At 37.3% G+C, this 12,148-nt stretch overlaps 1 protein-coding gene across 2 annotated transcripts in view; it reads left to right on the top strand.

The window, feature by feature from the left end:
• Positions 1-12,148, top strand: part of IQGAP2 (IQ motif containing GTPase activating protein 2) — a 275,493-nt gene that overhangs the window by 197,813 nt on the left and 65,532 nt on the right. For both annotated transcript variants that reach the window (XM_036886059.2, XM_036886058.2), the window contains 2 exons: positions 3,454-3,544; positions 8,096-8,263. In XM_036886059.2, coding sequence (XP_036741954.2) covers positions 3,454-3,544; positions 8,096-8,263 — 259 coding nt within the window. The remainder of the gene's footprint in view (positions 1-3,453; positions 3,545-8,095; positions 8,264-12,148) is intronic.

Genomic DNA, 12,148 nt, shown 5'->3' with positions numbered 1-12,148 from the left:
TCCTCCCTGCTATTTCAAATGATAATTCTTAAACTCATTACATAATTATAAATTGAATGAATCATGGAGAATAAACATTTTTAAGAAGTTAAAATTGTGTAAGTGATTACTTTGAAAATTCGTCATCAGTGTCACATTGGTCTGAATTTGTCCTCAGTGCTTGGCCAGAACTTGTTTGTTTTTTTTTAAATTTAATTTTATCAAATGTACATCACAGTGGTTCAACAGTCCTCCTCCCCCTTGGTGACCACTAGTCACTTCTCAGTGTCTGTGAGTCCAATGCTGTTTAGTTCCTTCTGTTTTTCCTTTGTTTTTATATTCCTCAAATAAGTGAAGTCATATGGTATTTGTCTTGCTCCACCTGGCTTATTTCACTGAGTATAATACCCCCTAGGTCCATCCTTGTTGTTACAAATGGCAGTTCTTTTCTTTCATTGGCTGAGTAATATTCCATTGTGTGTATGTTCTACATCTTCTTTATCCATTCATCTACTGATGTATACTTAGGTTACTTCCATATCTTGGCTATTGCAAAACATGTGGTGATAAACATAGGGGTGCATATATCTTTTTGAATCCAGGATTTTGTTTGTTTGGGTAAATTCCTAGGAGTGGAATTACTGGGTCAAATGGTATTTCTATTTTTAGTTTTTTGAGGAACCTCCATACTGCTTTCCACAGCAGTTGCACCAATTTGCAGTCCCCAGAACTTGGTTTTATAGTGTTTTATTTTGCCACAGCTCATATTATAAGCCATTCAATAACTATAGGGTCAGATAACAGGGGACTGAAACAATACTTTATTATTAAACTAAAATCATAATACAGTGTTGAAATGCAGAGGATTCCCTTTATTCCATGGGTGTTGGTGAGCAGATCTACAATAAGCATTTTTTTTAATTGTGGTAAGATATACGTAACAAGAATTCACCATTTTAACCATTATTAAGTATACAACTCAGTAGTATTAAGTACATTCACATTGTTGTGAAACATAGGAGCTTTTATGAGTGTTTATATTCTGGAGGATATGACTTAATATGTAGGGAAAAACTGCATTATAGCAGATTTTCCTATAATTTACAAAACTTTAGGTTACACGCTAAGCCAACCAACCCAACAGCCTGTTGCCTATAAAACACAGCAAGAATCGGAAAATGCAAATTTCACAAGACTTAAAGGCTGAGGGATAAGCTAGGAATTAATTGATCTGGGTAAACCTTTCATATCATGATTAAAGTTCATCCACCAAGAATTTTACAATCAAAAGTCAGTGTTAAACACTTTAGCTGCATGATATACAGTAACACAAACCAAGACAGAAAGCTGTTTTGTGGCAGAAAGAATAACCGCCAAAATACTGAAGAGGGAACTTTTTTGTTGAATTAAAATTTTCTAGGAATCATCTAAATTCAGGAATGTATGACTTGATTTGTGGATAGCATAGTTTCTGTTCACGTCATCTATTTGTAACTCAGGTTGAACCTAGCTGCTTAGTGGGGCCACGGTCACCCTGTAACTATGTCTCCAGTCTCCTAGTGAACATTTGAAAAGGAGACCTTACACTGGTAGGATTTGCACTTTACTGTTGGTTTTGAATTACACTCTAGCAACCTTTAGTTCAATGAGTCATGGTTTCAACTGTTGACTTAAATCCATTTGATTTGCAAAATCTCTCTTTGGTTTGGCTTAAAAAACAAATACTTTCAGCTCTCAAGTGAGATTTTAACTTCCTCCTCATCTGGGTAAAAGCTTGTATGGGGCATCTTCGACAGTGGTAAGTTATGAAGGAATTGGGTAACTACCCTTCAAAAAAAACTCAGACATAAATGAACTTACATGGAGCTTAGTTTGAAGGCTGTACCCTGGGGAGTGTTTGGGTTCTTTTTAGTCTTGTAAACAGAGAAAATATAGTTCTGTTCTCCTGTCTGTTTACTCCTCTAGTCTTTTACTTCCCATCTTGCTTCCTGTTTGAACCTTCCCCTGGCCATTCTCCCAAGAAACAGAAAAAGTCACCAACAGCTGATGGTTCCCATGTGACAGACATAACTAGAGATGATTGCAGAAGCAGGAGCCAAGCCTTTCACAGTGGTCTCTGATAGCCCAGTTGTTGCAGGATGAAATAGATATATTGTCTCATTTTCAGAGCCCCTTCGGATAGGTCATCTCATATTAGTCTCTGAGGGAAATGCTATTGAAGCCCACCAGAGGAGCTAGTGACTGTTAATTTCTCCTAAATGGTGCTGCTGGTTCTCCATGACCCAGTGAGCCACCTTCTGTTCATTACAGTCTTGCTTTTGAATTTAGTACATGACACTTAATTCCTACACACAGGCAAATGTTCCCTTTTTTTTTTTTAATGGACTGTCATCTTCCCTGAAAATTATTACTGAGGGCAAAATTTACTCGTAGTCTTGGACTAGTTTATATAAAATGCAGTTGCTGTCTGGACATCCCATTTAATCACATTATATGCCAGCACCACATTTGTAGCAAGATCATCATAATCAACTCAAAAGTAAAAAATTATAAAGATAATTCAATACTTTTTCATTGCTGCTATCACTTACTTTCTGAAGCTATCCTTACGATTTAGTCTTCTTAAATTAATCCCTTCTTAGCTATTTCAGGATCCTATATCTACAGCTAATATTACCCTGATTACATTGTATTATAATTACTTTTTGATACATCTGTCTCTTCTACTAAACTAGTAGTGCCTTGAGGGCAATCACCATTTTTTGTTTGGTTTTATTTTTGTCTCTGTGTCTGGTAAATGGTGAGTATATCATTGTGTTTCCCTCAAATTTAAAGTATCCCATGGCACTTGGGGCCACCTTGGGAACCACAGTTACTAAGTGATTAGGGAAGAGCAGCCAGAGACGGCTTTTTTAGAGGAGGTGGTATTTGAGTTAAGGCCTGAACAGTAAGAAACAACAGCTGGGCAGCTGGGGTAGAATGTTGTGATGAAGGAGGCTTGTGTGCAAGTCTGGAACCAGGTAGCCGAGGAGAGTAAGGTCAAGCCAGAGGTGTCCACAGGGTCAGATCATTAAAAGCCCACAGTCCTCGGGAAGGCAATTCTGTTTCCTCCTAACTGCAAGGCAGAGCCTTTATAGAAGTTTAAGCAGTAGTGTAATGAGATGTCCATTTTAAAGAGACCATCTGGTTCAATGTAGACGACTGCTGTGGGAGAGGGCAAACTTTGAAGCAACAAATGCAAATAGGAGACCAGTGCAGCTGTTCAGCTGTGAGATGGTGGTGGGCTTGTCTAAAGGGGTAGAAGTGGTCAGAGCTGGGGTCTATTCCATTAGTAGCTTGCACAGTAAATGGCAGTGCTTGGTAGTTGATAAAGAAGAGTTTGTGAAAACAATAATAAAAGACTCCTGAAAAAAAGAGTTATTTGGTTGCGTCATCACTCACTGTTCTTTCTTTTATTCTACAACGATATTCCAGGACTGTGAGAGTGTTTCTAAAGTCCTCTGGCTGGATGAGATACAGCATGCCGTCAATGAGGCTAACCTGGACAAGGACAAAGCAAGACAGTGTAAGCGCTCGCCTCCTTCCCTGGCCCAGCTGGCCTTGCTTGGATCTGTTTAAGCCCCCTGAATTTTTATTTTAGTTCCTTATTTTTAAAAGTTACATGATTTTTAATTTCTGAAAAGATCTAGACTCTCTTACCAATTTCAGTTCTTGAATGCATATTTTTACAAAAATAAGATTTATTGGTTGCACTATTTTCAGTGATTACATGCTATCCCCAACAAAATCTGAGAACATCGCTGAACAAAATCCAGAAAGCAAAACACGATTTCTAAATTTGCAAATTTATAGTTTAATCAAGCCCTTTCCCATCTTGATCTTTAGAAAACTAGCCCATTTCTGCTTAATAAATGCCTAACCTCCCTTCCATGCTTTCCAATGTATTTTTCATGGTTTTCCAGAGAAACAGAACTAAATGTATTGCCATGTATGTGTGCACGCTCAGGTGTGTGTATGATTCTGTTTCTCTGGAAAGCATATAGACTGTACACATACAGGTATATGGGAAGAGAAAGAGAATAGATGTGAGGAATCAAAGCAGTATTCAGAATAATCTGACTCACAATACCTATGGAACTGACTAATCATAAGTGTTACTGGAAGTGAAATAGTCTACTAAATTCTTACTCTATTTGTGCAAGTGGAAGAAGAGTTCTAGTTCAAGTGAATAGAAGTATTACTTGAATCATAAAAACAGGAAGTCGTGGCCCCTCAGCAATTCAGACTTGAGTCATTCACAGACCCAGAACCCCTTGAATAAAGGGGAGGCGAGGTCCCCTGGAGAAAGGACTCTGCCACACTACAAAGTTTTATACTGTTCATCTTTCTCTCAGGAGTCCCCAGACCTTTTACCCTTTTACCATGGTGTCTGTGCTGAGGGGAAGGGACAAAATCAGACTTGGCAGGGATTACTGGACACTGGCTCTGAACTGACACTGATTCCAAGTGACCAAAACATGGCAGTGGCCCACCAGTCAGAGTACAGGCTCGTGGGGGTCACATGATCAGCAGGGTTTAGCTCGGGTCCAGGTCCATTGAGTCCTCAAACCTACCCTGAGATTATGCCTCCAGGTCCAGGATGCACATTTGGAAGGGACATACTCAACAACTGATAGAATCCCTCCATTAGCTCAAATAGTGTTTTTTAAATTTTATTATAAGCTTCTGTGTTCATAAAGCAAAATTCACATGGCAGTGTAAAGTAGCTTCAAAGTTCACAAACTAACATTTCTTCATATATGAATAGCCTACAAAAATTTTAAAATGAGATTCCTAAAAGTGTAGCTCATTAACCTGCCCAGTCACAGCTCAGTCAGAATATATCCTGTGTATCAGTGAAGACTGTTGAGATGCCTTAGTCTTGCTCCGAAGATGTGCTTTCCAACTTTAGAAGCATCTGTGAGGAACATCTGGTTTTTATTTCCTTAGCCTAGAAAAATATGTCTATTTCCCCAACCTGAACTTTTATACCCTTAGGATCTTTAAAGTCTTTCCATTCCAGCAATCTAGTCCTTAAGAAAAAAAAATAAAACCAACATTTGTATATAAGAGATTTAAGTTTAAATATAAAACTGAAGGCAACCATAATTTGAAGAAACACTTTAAGAAGTTAAATTGTACATAGCCTGAAAGGGTTACAGTTTTTCTCTTAGAGATCAAACCAATGTAGAAGTTATTCTACTCCTTTTACTCCGAGTTCTCACATTTGGTCTGCAAATGTTAAGTCAATTTATTTTTATATTGAGACTTTACATAGTTCTATTGACTATGAAAGTAAGAGATTTTCTCAAATACACATGATTTTGTACCCCACACTTGTACATTTAAAATCTTATCTCCAGCCTCTTGTCTTATCCCTTGGAAAAGTTGATTGTTTCTTCTGCGATACATAACAACAGAAAGATGTTCTGAAGATAAAACCATCTATATCCTGACATTAAGATGAGAATTTTCCAGTTTTTCAACAAGGAATTTAATCTTTCTTTTAAAAGCATTCTTCATCCTTTTTATGAAGTCTTGAAACAGATTCTAGTCACATGTTGTAAGCATCAAACCCACTCCCTGGTAATTTGATAAAAGAAACTGTGGTGGCCTATATATTTTACCACAGGCAAGATTTGAAAGGGCACAGTAACTCAAGTCTCCTTCTTGTCGGCCCAGAGTTCATTCCCACCGGAGCATCTCGCTCTCTCAGAATGGATTAGTTTCTACTTTTCATTCCTTGGAACACTGTCTCTCAGCCTTGCTCTGTTATTGTACCCTAAAGAAGCTTGCTAAATATTTTTCCCTAGTTTCCCCTCACCATGAAATGTTTAAGTACCACCTACATATTGATCTGTTTAGGTACCATATATAGATCTGTGCTTTGTATATAAATGATTTTTTTTACTCCCTTCCCCTTATTATCAATTTTTGTCCTACTTGGGGTTATTACCACCTCTTTTGAGAACACATGCCTTAGTGAAAGCCTGCTGGTATATGGCTTAAAATGTAAAGCAAACCTTTTTTGAATCTCTTAGGAGATTTATGAAAGGTTTTTTAATTTGTTCCTTAGGAGAAACCTTCCTGACTTTATGAAGATCACTTATATGATATCCTCAACTCCCTAGAACTTCACCATAAGCCACAGAATAAGTGAAAAAGCAATCAAAATAGATACTGCAAAGCCTGTGCAGTGGAACTAACTGATTTATTCTACTCTTTGGGGACCTCTTAGACAGATAGTTTGAGCCTATTTATTCTTGTCTTAGGCATAATGCTAATATGTTTGTTGTTTCTCTTCTCAACTCAGAGTTGGCTACATCAGAAGCCACAAATTAGCAGGCAGCTAAGTATTGGGATGCCCTATAGAGAAACAAAGACAGCAGCAAAGAGTGATAGCTGACAGTGACAACCAGGGTGGAGGGACTAAAAGGCTTAGGTGGCTGAGGCCATTTAGTGCAGGAACAAAGCAGCCCAAACACCTCAATGCCCTGGGAAGCACTGCTCACTGTTATTATGGTACAGCATAATTTTAATGAAATGAAGGACTCTTCTGGCAGTTCTCAGCAACCATTAAGCACGAACTGTGTACCAGGGACTGTAGGGTAAAATGATGAGCCAAGATAGACTGTTCTGTTAGTGTTTTCTCCAGGACTTAGGTTTTCCTGGAAAATGGTTCTGGTAAGATGAAAAGAAAAGTAAGGTTCAGTTATCTGGAAAATTACCTGTGGACCTACTCCGTGCACATCAATACTGAATGGTAAAGCACGTTACTATGTGCAAGAAATGCATGCCTTTTTAATACCCATCTTTTAAGGAAAATACTGGGTTAGATGAAGCCATCAGATATAATTCATGTGTGAATTCTTTGACATTTACATTTTATTTCCCACACACCTCTCAAGCACCAGTACTGCATTTTTCTCATCCCACAGAGCTTTCCTGGAGACGAGGAAAGGGGACCCATTCACCCATACGTACTAACTTCTATAAGCACAAGATCACACTGCTACACCTTCTGCTGAGTAACAATTGGAGTTTTCTACAGAAGTTCTTTATTCTCTATGTGCTTCTCCAGATTTTCATGACCACAACTCTAGGCTGTTGAAAGTCAAACTCTGTTTTTCTTGCCTCTTCAGCCTTGATAGTTCCATGTACAAGGGAACATAATCTGGTGACAACAATATACCACCTCACATTTGCATTTGTGTGGTAGAGTTTGACATGTGTGTTTGAAAAATGGAAAAAAGAAAAAAAATCCACCTCTCCCCTCTCTTTTCATCAAAATCTTTTTCATACAGAAAGTATTTTAACCTTTCTTCCGTCTTGGGTTCTCATTTCTAACTCAGTGCATTTACAGGTTGTGAAACCAGTACTCCCATTTTTTGGGCTAGAATGTTGTTACCTGTAACTAAAGTGGACAATACAAAATTTTAAATGGTACCTTTCTTTAGGCAACCAAGAATTTAATGTGGTTTATCTATGGGGAGAAGTTTGAAATGGGATAAACTGCTTTGTAGGTCGAAATTGGTTCCGGAATTAAGTTTCTGAACTTCATTGCACATATCCACCAGCTGCGCCTTTTGCCTTGCTAGAACATTTGTTTAGGTTGCTAATGGCAATCTTGTGAGGTATGCTAGCACTATTTGAGAGAATAACATCAGGATTTCCATAGCTTGAATAGCGTTTTACTTGTTCTGAAATAAATGTCTTCATAAAGCTAGTTCTCAAATGTTGATTGATGACCTATGTAAGGACTACATATCTACTGTTGGCGGACATTCACCCCATTTCATAGATTATTGCAGTGAGCAAATCCTTACTGCCTTGATCACACACCAGAGTAACCAAGAAATACTATGATTTTTAATAAGTCATGATTCTGGATTCTTACTCTTCTTACAACCTAAGCTGGTAGGTGAGTTGGTAACTGGCTTGGACAAATGTGGTACATACTCTCAAAGAGTAAAAAGGTTTAATACTAATGTATTCCTAAAATGTTGAAATATATTTTTGCATGCCTCTAGGGTAAACAGAAGATAACCATTAACAGAAACTTTTTTTTATTACCCAGGGGTTACATTGGTCATTGATGTTAATCAGTGTTTGGAGAAACAAAACTCAAGTGATATTTTGTCTGTTTTGAAGTCTTCCATTAATAATACAAATGACATAATCCCTGAGTGTGCTGACAGGTACTATGATGCCCTTGCGAAAGCAAAAGAGCGAAAATCAAAAAGTGGTAAGATTTTCTATCATTTAGCACAAAATATCATCTTGAATATGATGGTTTCTGTGGTATTGTATTTTTCTTAATTTTAAGACTTATTGCTTTCAAATTAGCAAAGGAAATGTTTTAGATATTTGTTTTCTCTTGTTTTTTGGAAAGCTGTGATGAATTTGGTGGCTATGCATAAGTGGCATCATAGGCTCAAAAAAGTGGAGTATTTAAGGAGACTTTCCTTTATATAGGATTGCTTGCTGATCCTTTCCTCCAGTGACCAAATGGATTTTTACACTAATATTTCTCTCTGTCCTTTATGAAACAAATGTTACATGACTGTACAATATTTAGTAGGGGTAAAGAGTAATATTGAAAATATAGAATAAAGTACAGTGAATTGGCCTCCAAGGGATCAAATCAATAACAAATATTTATGCCTGTTCACTTACGCCTAGTCAATCCAGTGGAAGATCATGAAATGTTAGCTCTGAAAAATTTCTTTGAGATCCTGAGTTTAAAACTCATGTTTCAGATTTAGAAATTCACGTTTATGAGGTTTTGGACTGAGAGAGAAAATTACCAACCCAAGGAGGTCATTTTTGGCAGTTAATCCATCATTCATTTAGTAGATTTTTATTAAGCACCTTCTATGACCTAGTGTCAGGGATGAAGGTGTCTGACTCCTAGGCTGGTGTTCATTTGCACCACATCATAGGTCATGTACATAGTACTTTTCATCTTTAGGAAACTACTGTGACAGTAAATGGCCTTAGAAGTGGAAGCTGAGAAAAAAAAATTTTTTTAGTTCAGTTGGAAGTCTGTCCAGTAGTACCCCATGTACTTACTTTAACTTTGTCTACTATATTTCCAACATGGAGATCGCACCCTCCATTTGAGCTAATTTCCTGTCAATTAATATGAACAGGGCTTTTGACTACTCTCCCTTATTTGGCATCTTATCACCCTGAGACCCTCTCTGTCAGGGCTTCCCATAGTGTCCCTACCTCATCCTTCCTGTGGGAAGAATTACACAGTGGTATTAATGTGGGAGTTGAGGGTCCTATATTTGGCCTATTATAATTTCAAATCCATCCTGGCCCAAACTTCATTTATCTTCTTTCCTCTACACTTGCCTACTTCTCTTCCCATGTGCCATGTTCTGGTGAATAGAGTCAAAATATCCCCAGATAAGCAATTTAGGAACCCAGGAGTTACTTAGATTCATTTGCCTGCCAAAAAAAAGCAGAGACAGGGGACGGGGAGGACAGCTGGGACTTTGTTAGGGACTGTGTTGACTATATAGATCAATGTGGTGAGTATTGCCATCTTAACAATATTAAGTCTTCTGATCCATGTACATTGGATGTTTTTCCTTTTAATTAGGTCTTCTTTAATTCTTTCAGTAATGCTTTTTAGTTTTCAGTGTGTAAGGCGTGCATTTCTTTTATTAAATTTATAACTGCATATTTTATCATTTTGGATGCTATTCTAAATGTTTTCCTAATTTCATTTTAGAGTTGTTTATTGTTAATATATAGAAACACAATTGATTTTTTATTAAGATATAATTCACATACTATAAAACTCACCCTTCTAAGATGTGCAATTCAGAGGTTTGCAGTATATTCACAGACTTACATAGCCAATATAACCAGTTAGTTGCAGAACATTTTCATTATACCAAATGAAACTGTACCTATTAGCCATTGCTCCCCACTGACCGTTTCAGCCCTAGGAATCTAAAATCTACTTTCTGTCTCTATGGTTTTTGCCTATTCTGGACATTTCATATGAATGGAATCAAACTGTGTCGGGCTTCTTTCACTTAACATAATGTTCTCACAGTTCATTGTGTCATAGCATGATCAGTTCTTCATTGTTTTTTGTGGTGAACAATATTCTGTTAACATTGACATTACAATGATACTCCATTGTATGTATATGCCACATTTTGCTTATCCATTCATCAATTGATGGAATTTGGATTTTCCCCCCATTTTTGGCTATTCTGAATAAGATTTTTGTAAATATTTGTATACAAGTTTTTGCATGGACATATTTTCATATGATTGATTTTTGTATATTAATCTTATATCCTGCAACCTTGCTGAACTCATTTCTACTAGTTTTTTAGTGGATTCCTTAGGCCATCACCTGTTTTTGTAAATAAAGTTGTAGTGGCACCTAGCCACATTCATTAATTTACATATTGTCTATAGCTGCTTTCATGCTATAATGACAGAACTGAGTAGTTTGTATTAGAGACCTATACCCCACAAAGCTGAAAATACTTACTCCCTAGCCCTTTGCAGAAAAAGTTTCCAACCCCTGTTCTAAAAGAAAGAGGAGAAGATTGAGATTTCAGGCAATTAAAGACTGATTTTCACTCCCAGATAAAGTGATGAACTTTGTTTTTAGGGAGTAGACAGGATGATTTATTCTTATCTTTTTCACCTCAGACTCTGTAATGTCTATTCTTTCCCAAACTGAAGTGTCCACTCTTAGGTGGATCACTCAGCCTTACAGCTCAGTTTAGTTCTTATGTATAGGTATAATTTTGTCTGAAAGGTATCTAGAGAGTATGCCCTTTTTTAAAATGCTTACCACCTCTTGACTAACAGAATCCTTCTCTTTTATTGGTTTCCTCAAAGCCCATAATTAGTCTTTTCCCTAAATAAAAAACAACTACATTTCTTAGAAAAAAATTATTGGGCCTTGTGCTGGAGACACCCTCCCAAGCCTCTTGTCTGACTGTAAATGCATACTTGATGTAAAAATGAAAGGAATTCTCTTTTCCTATTATCTGACATCCCAACCCAAATAAAAGCCAGTGTGGTTGGCTTTTAACGGAGACCCTTTTACTTCTCAGTTATTATGTAAATAAGTGAAGATACCCACTTTCACCATCTTTGTTCACCTGCTTTGCTTTCTACTGAGAGAGTTGCCTGAAAAAGGTGTGTCTGTTCTTCTGAAAACATTTGTGAATGAGACAACTACTGGTGAATGAAAATACAATGATTACCTGTGATTACCCTAACATGTACAATATATTTTCTAGTAGATCAGCATTTCTAAACAGGTAACAGCTGTCTCTCTGCCCATCTGAAAAGAGATCCATCCATCTCTCTTCCTGGGCACTGACAAATAGAACAGTTTAGGGCACTTAGAGCCAAATAACGTAAACAACACACGTAAGAGCCTTAAAGTTACTTCTGCTTCGTTCTTGAATCATTTAAGTTCTATGAGGAAGTTCACTTCACTTTTGATTTACCTTTAAAGACAAATCGTTGACTGCTCACCTGGCAGTAGTTGGCTTAGCTTTGTCTCTGTCAGAACTTGTTTATTTTTTTATTTTTTTGGTTTTAGATCTCTGGTTTGGGACAGGAATCATGATCATTCAACAAATTAAACAGATTTCTAAATAGGACATGTAACCCATGGATCTGTGAGAAGGGAGAGAGAGTCTTGTTGACCAATTTAAGCCATGACTGCCACAGACTTTTTTCTAGTATGCCCTTTCCCCCAAATTAAGTCCCTTTGACAATTTTCCTCCCATTTTGTGTGGTTGTTTATATCAAGATGAGAACCAGGAATATTCCTTCTTCCTACTTGGTGACCTTAGTGTTTGTGAATGCCGTTTTGTGCCTTGGATAAGTTTGTCTGCAAAAATGCGTCATTTCTGTTTTGGTTTAATGCACATCATTGGCCTTTCTTAAATAACAGGTCACAGTCCTTGTAGATCACTCCTCAGAAGCTGCTGGAAGACTTTCTAAGCAGAGGATTCTTGCTCGTTGGTCTCCTCTGTCTGCTGGTGGTGCTCTTCACTTGTCGGGCATACTCTTCTATCCTACTTTTCCTTCTTGTTGGCCATGTGTGATCCTGTCATCCTCATGAGAAATTTTG

The sequence above is a fragment of the Manis pentadactyla genome, chromosome 2 (genome assembly GCF_030020395.1).
Source record: "Manis pentadactyla isolate mManPen7 chromosome 2, mManPen7.hap1, whole genome shotgun sequence".
Taxonomy (NCBI): domain Eukaryota; kingdom Metazoa; phylum Chordata; class Mammalia; order Pholidota; family Manidae; genus Manis; species Manis pentadactyla.
The sequence above is the reverse complement of the archived record's forward strand: the minus strand, read 5'-3'. Positions and strand labels throughout refer to the sequence as shown.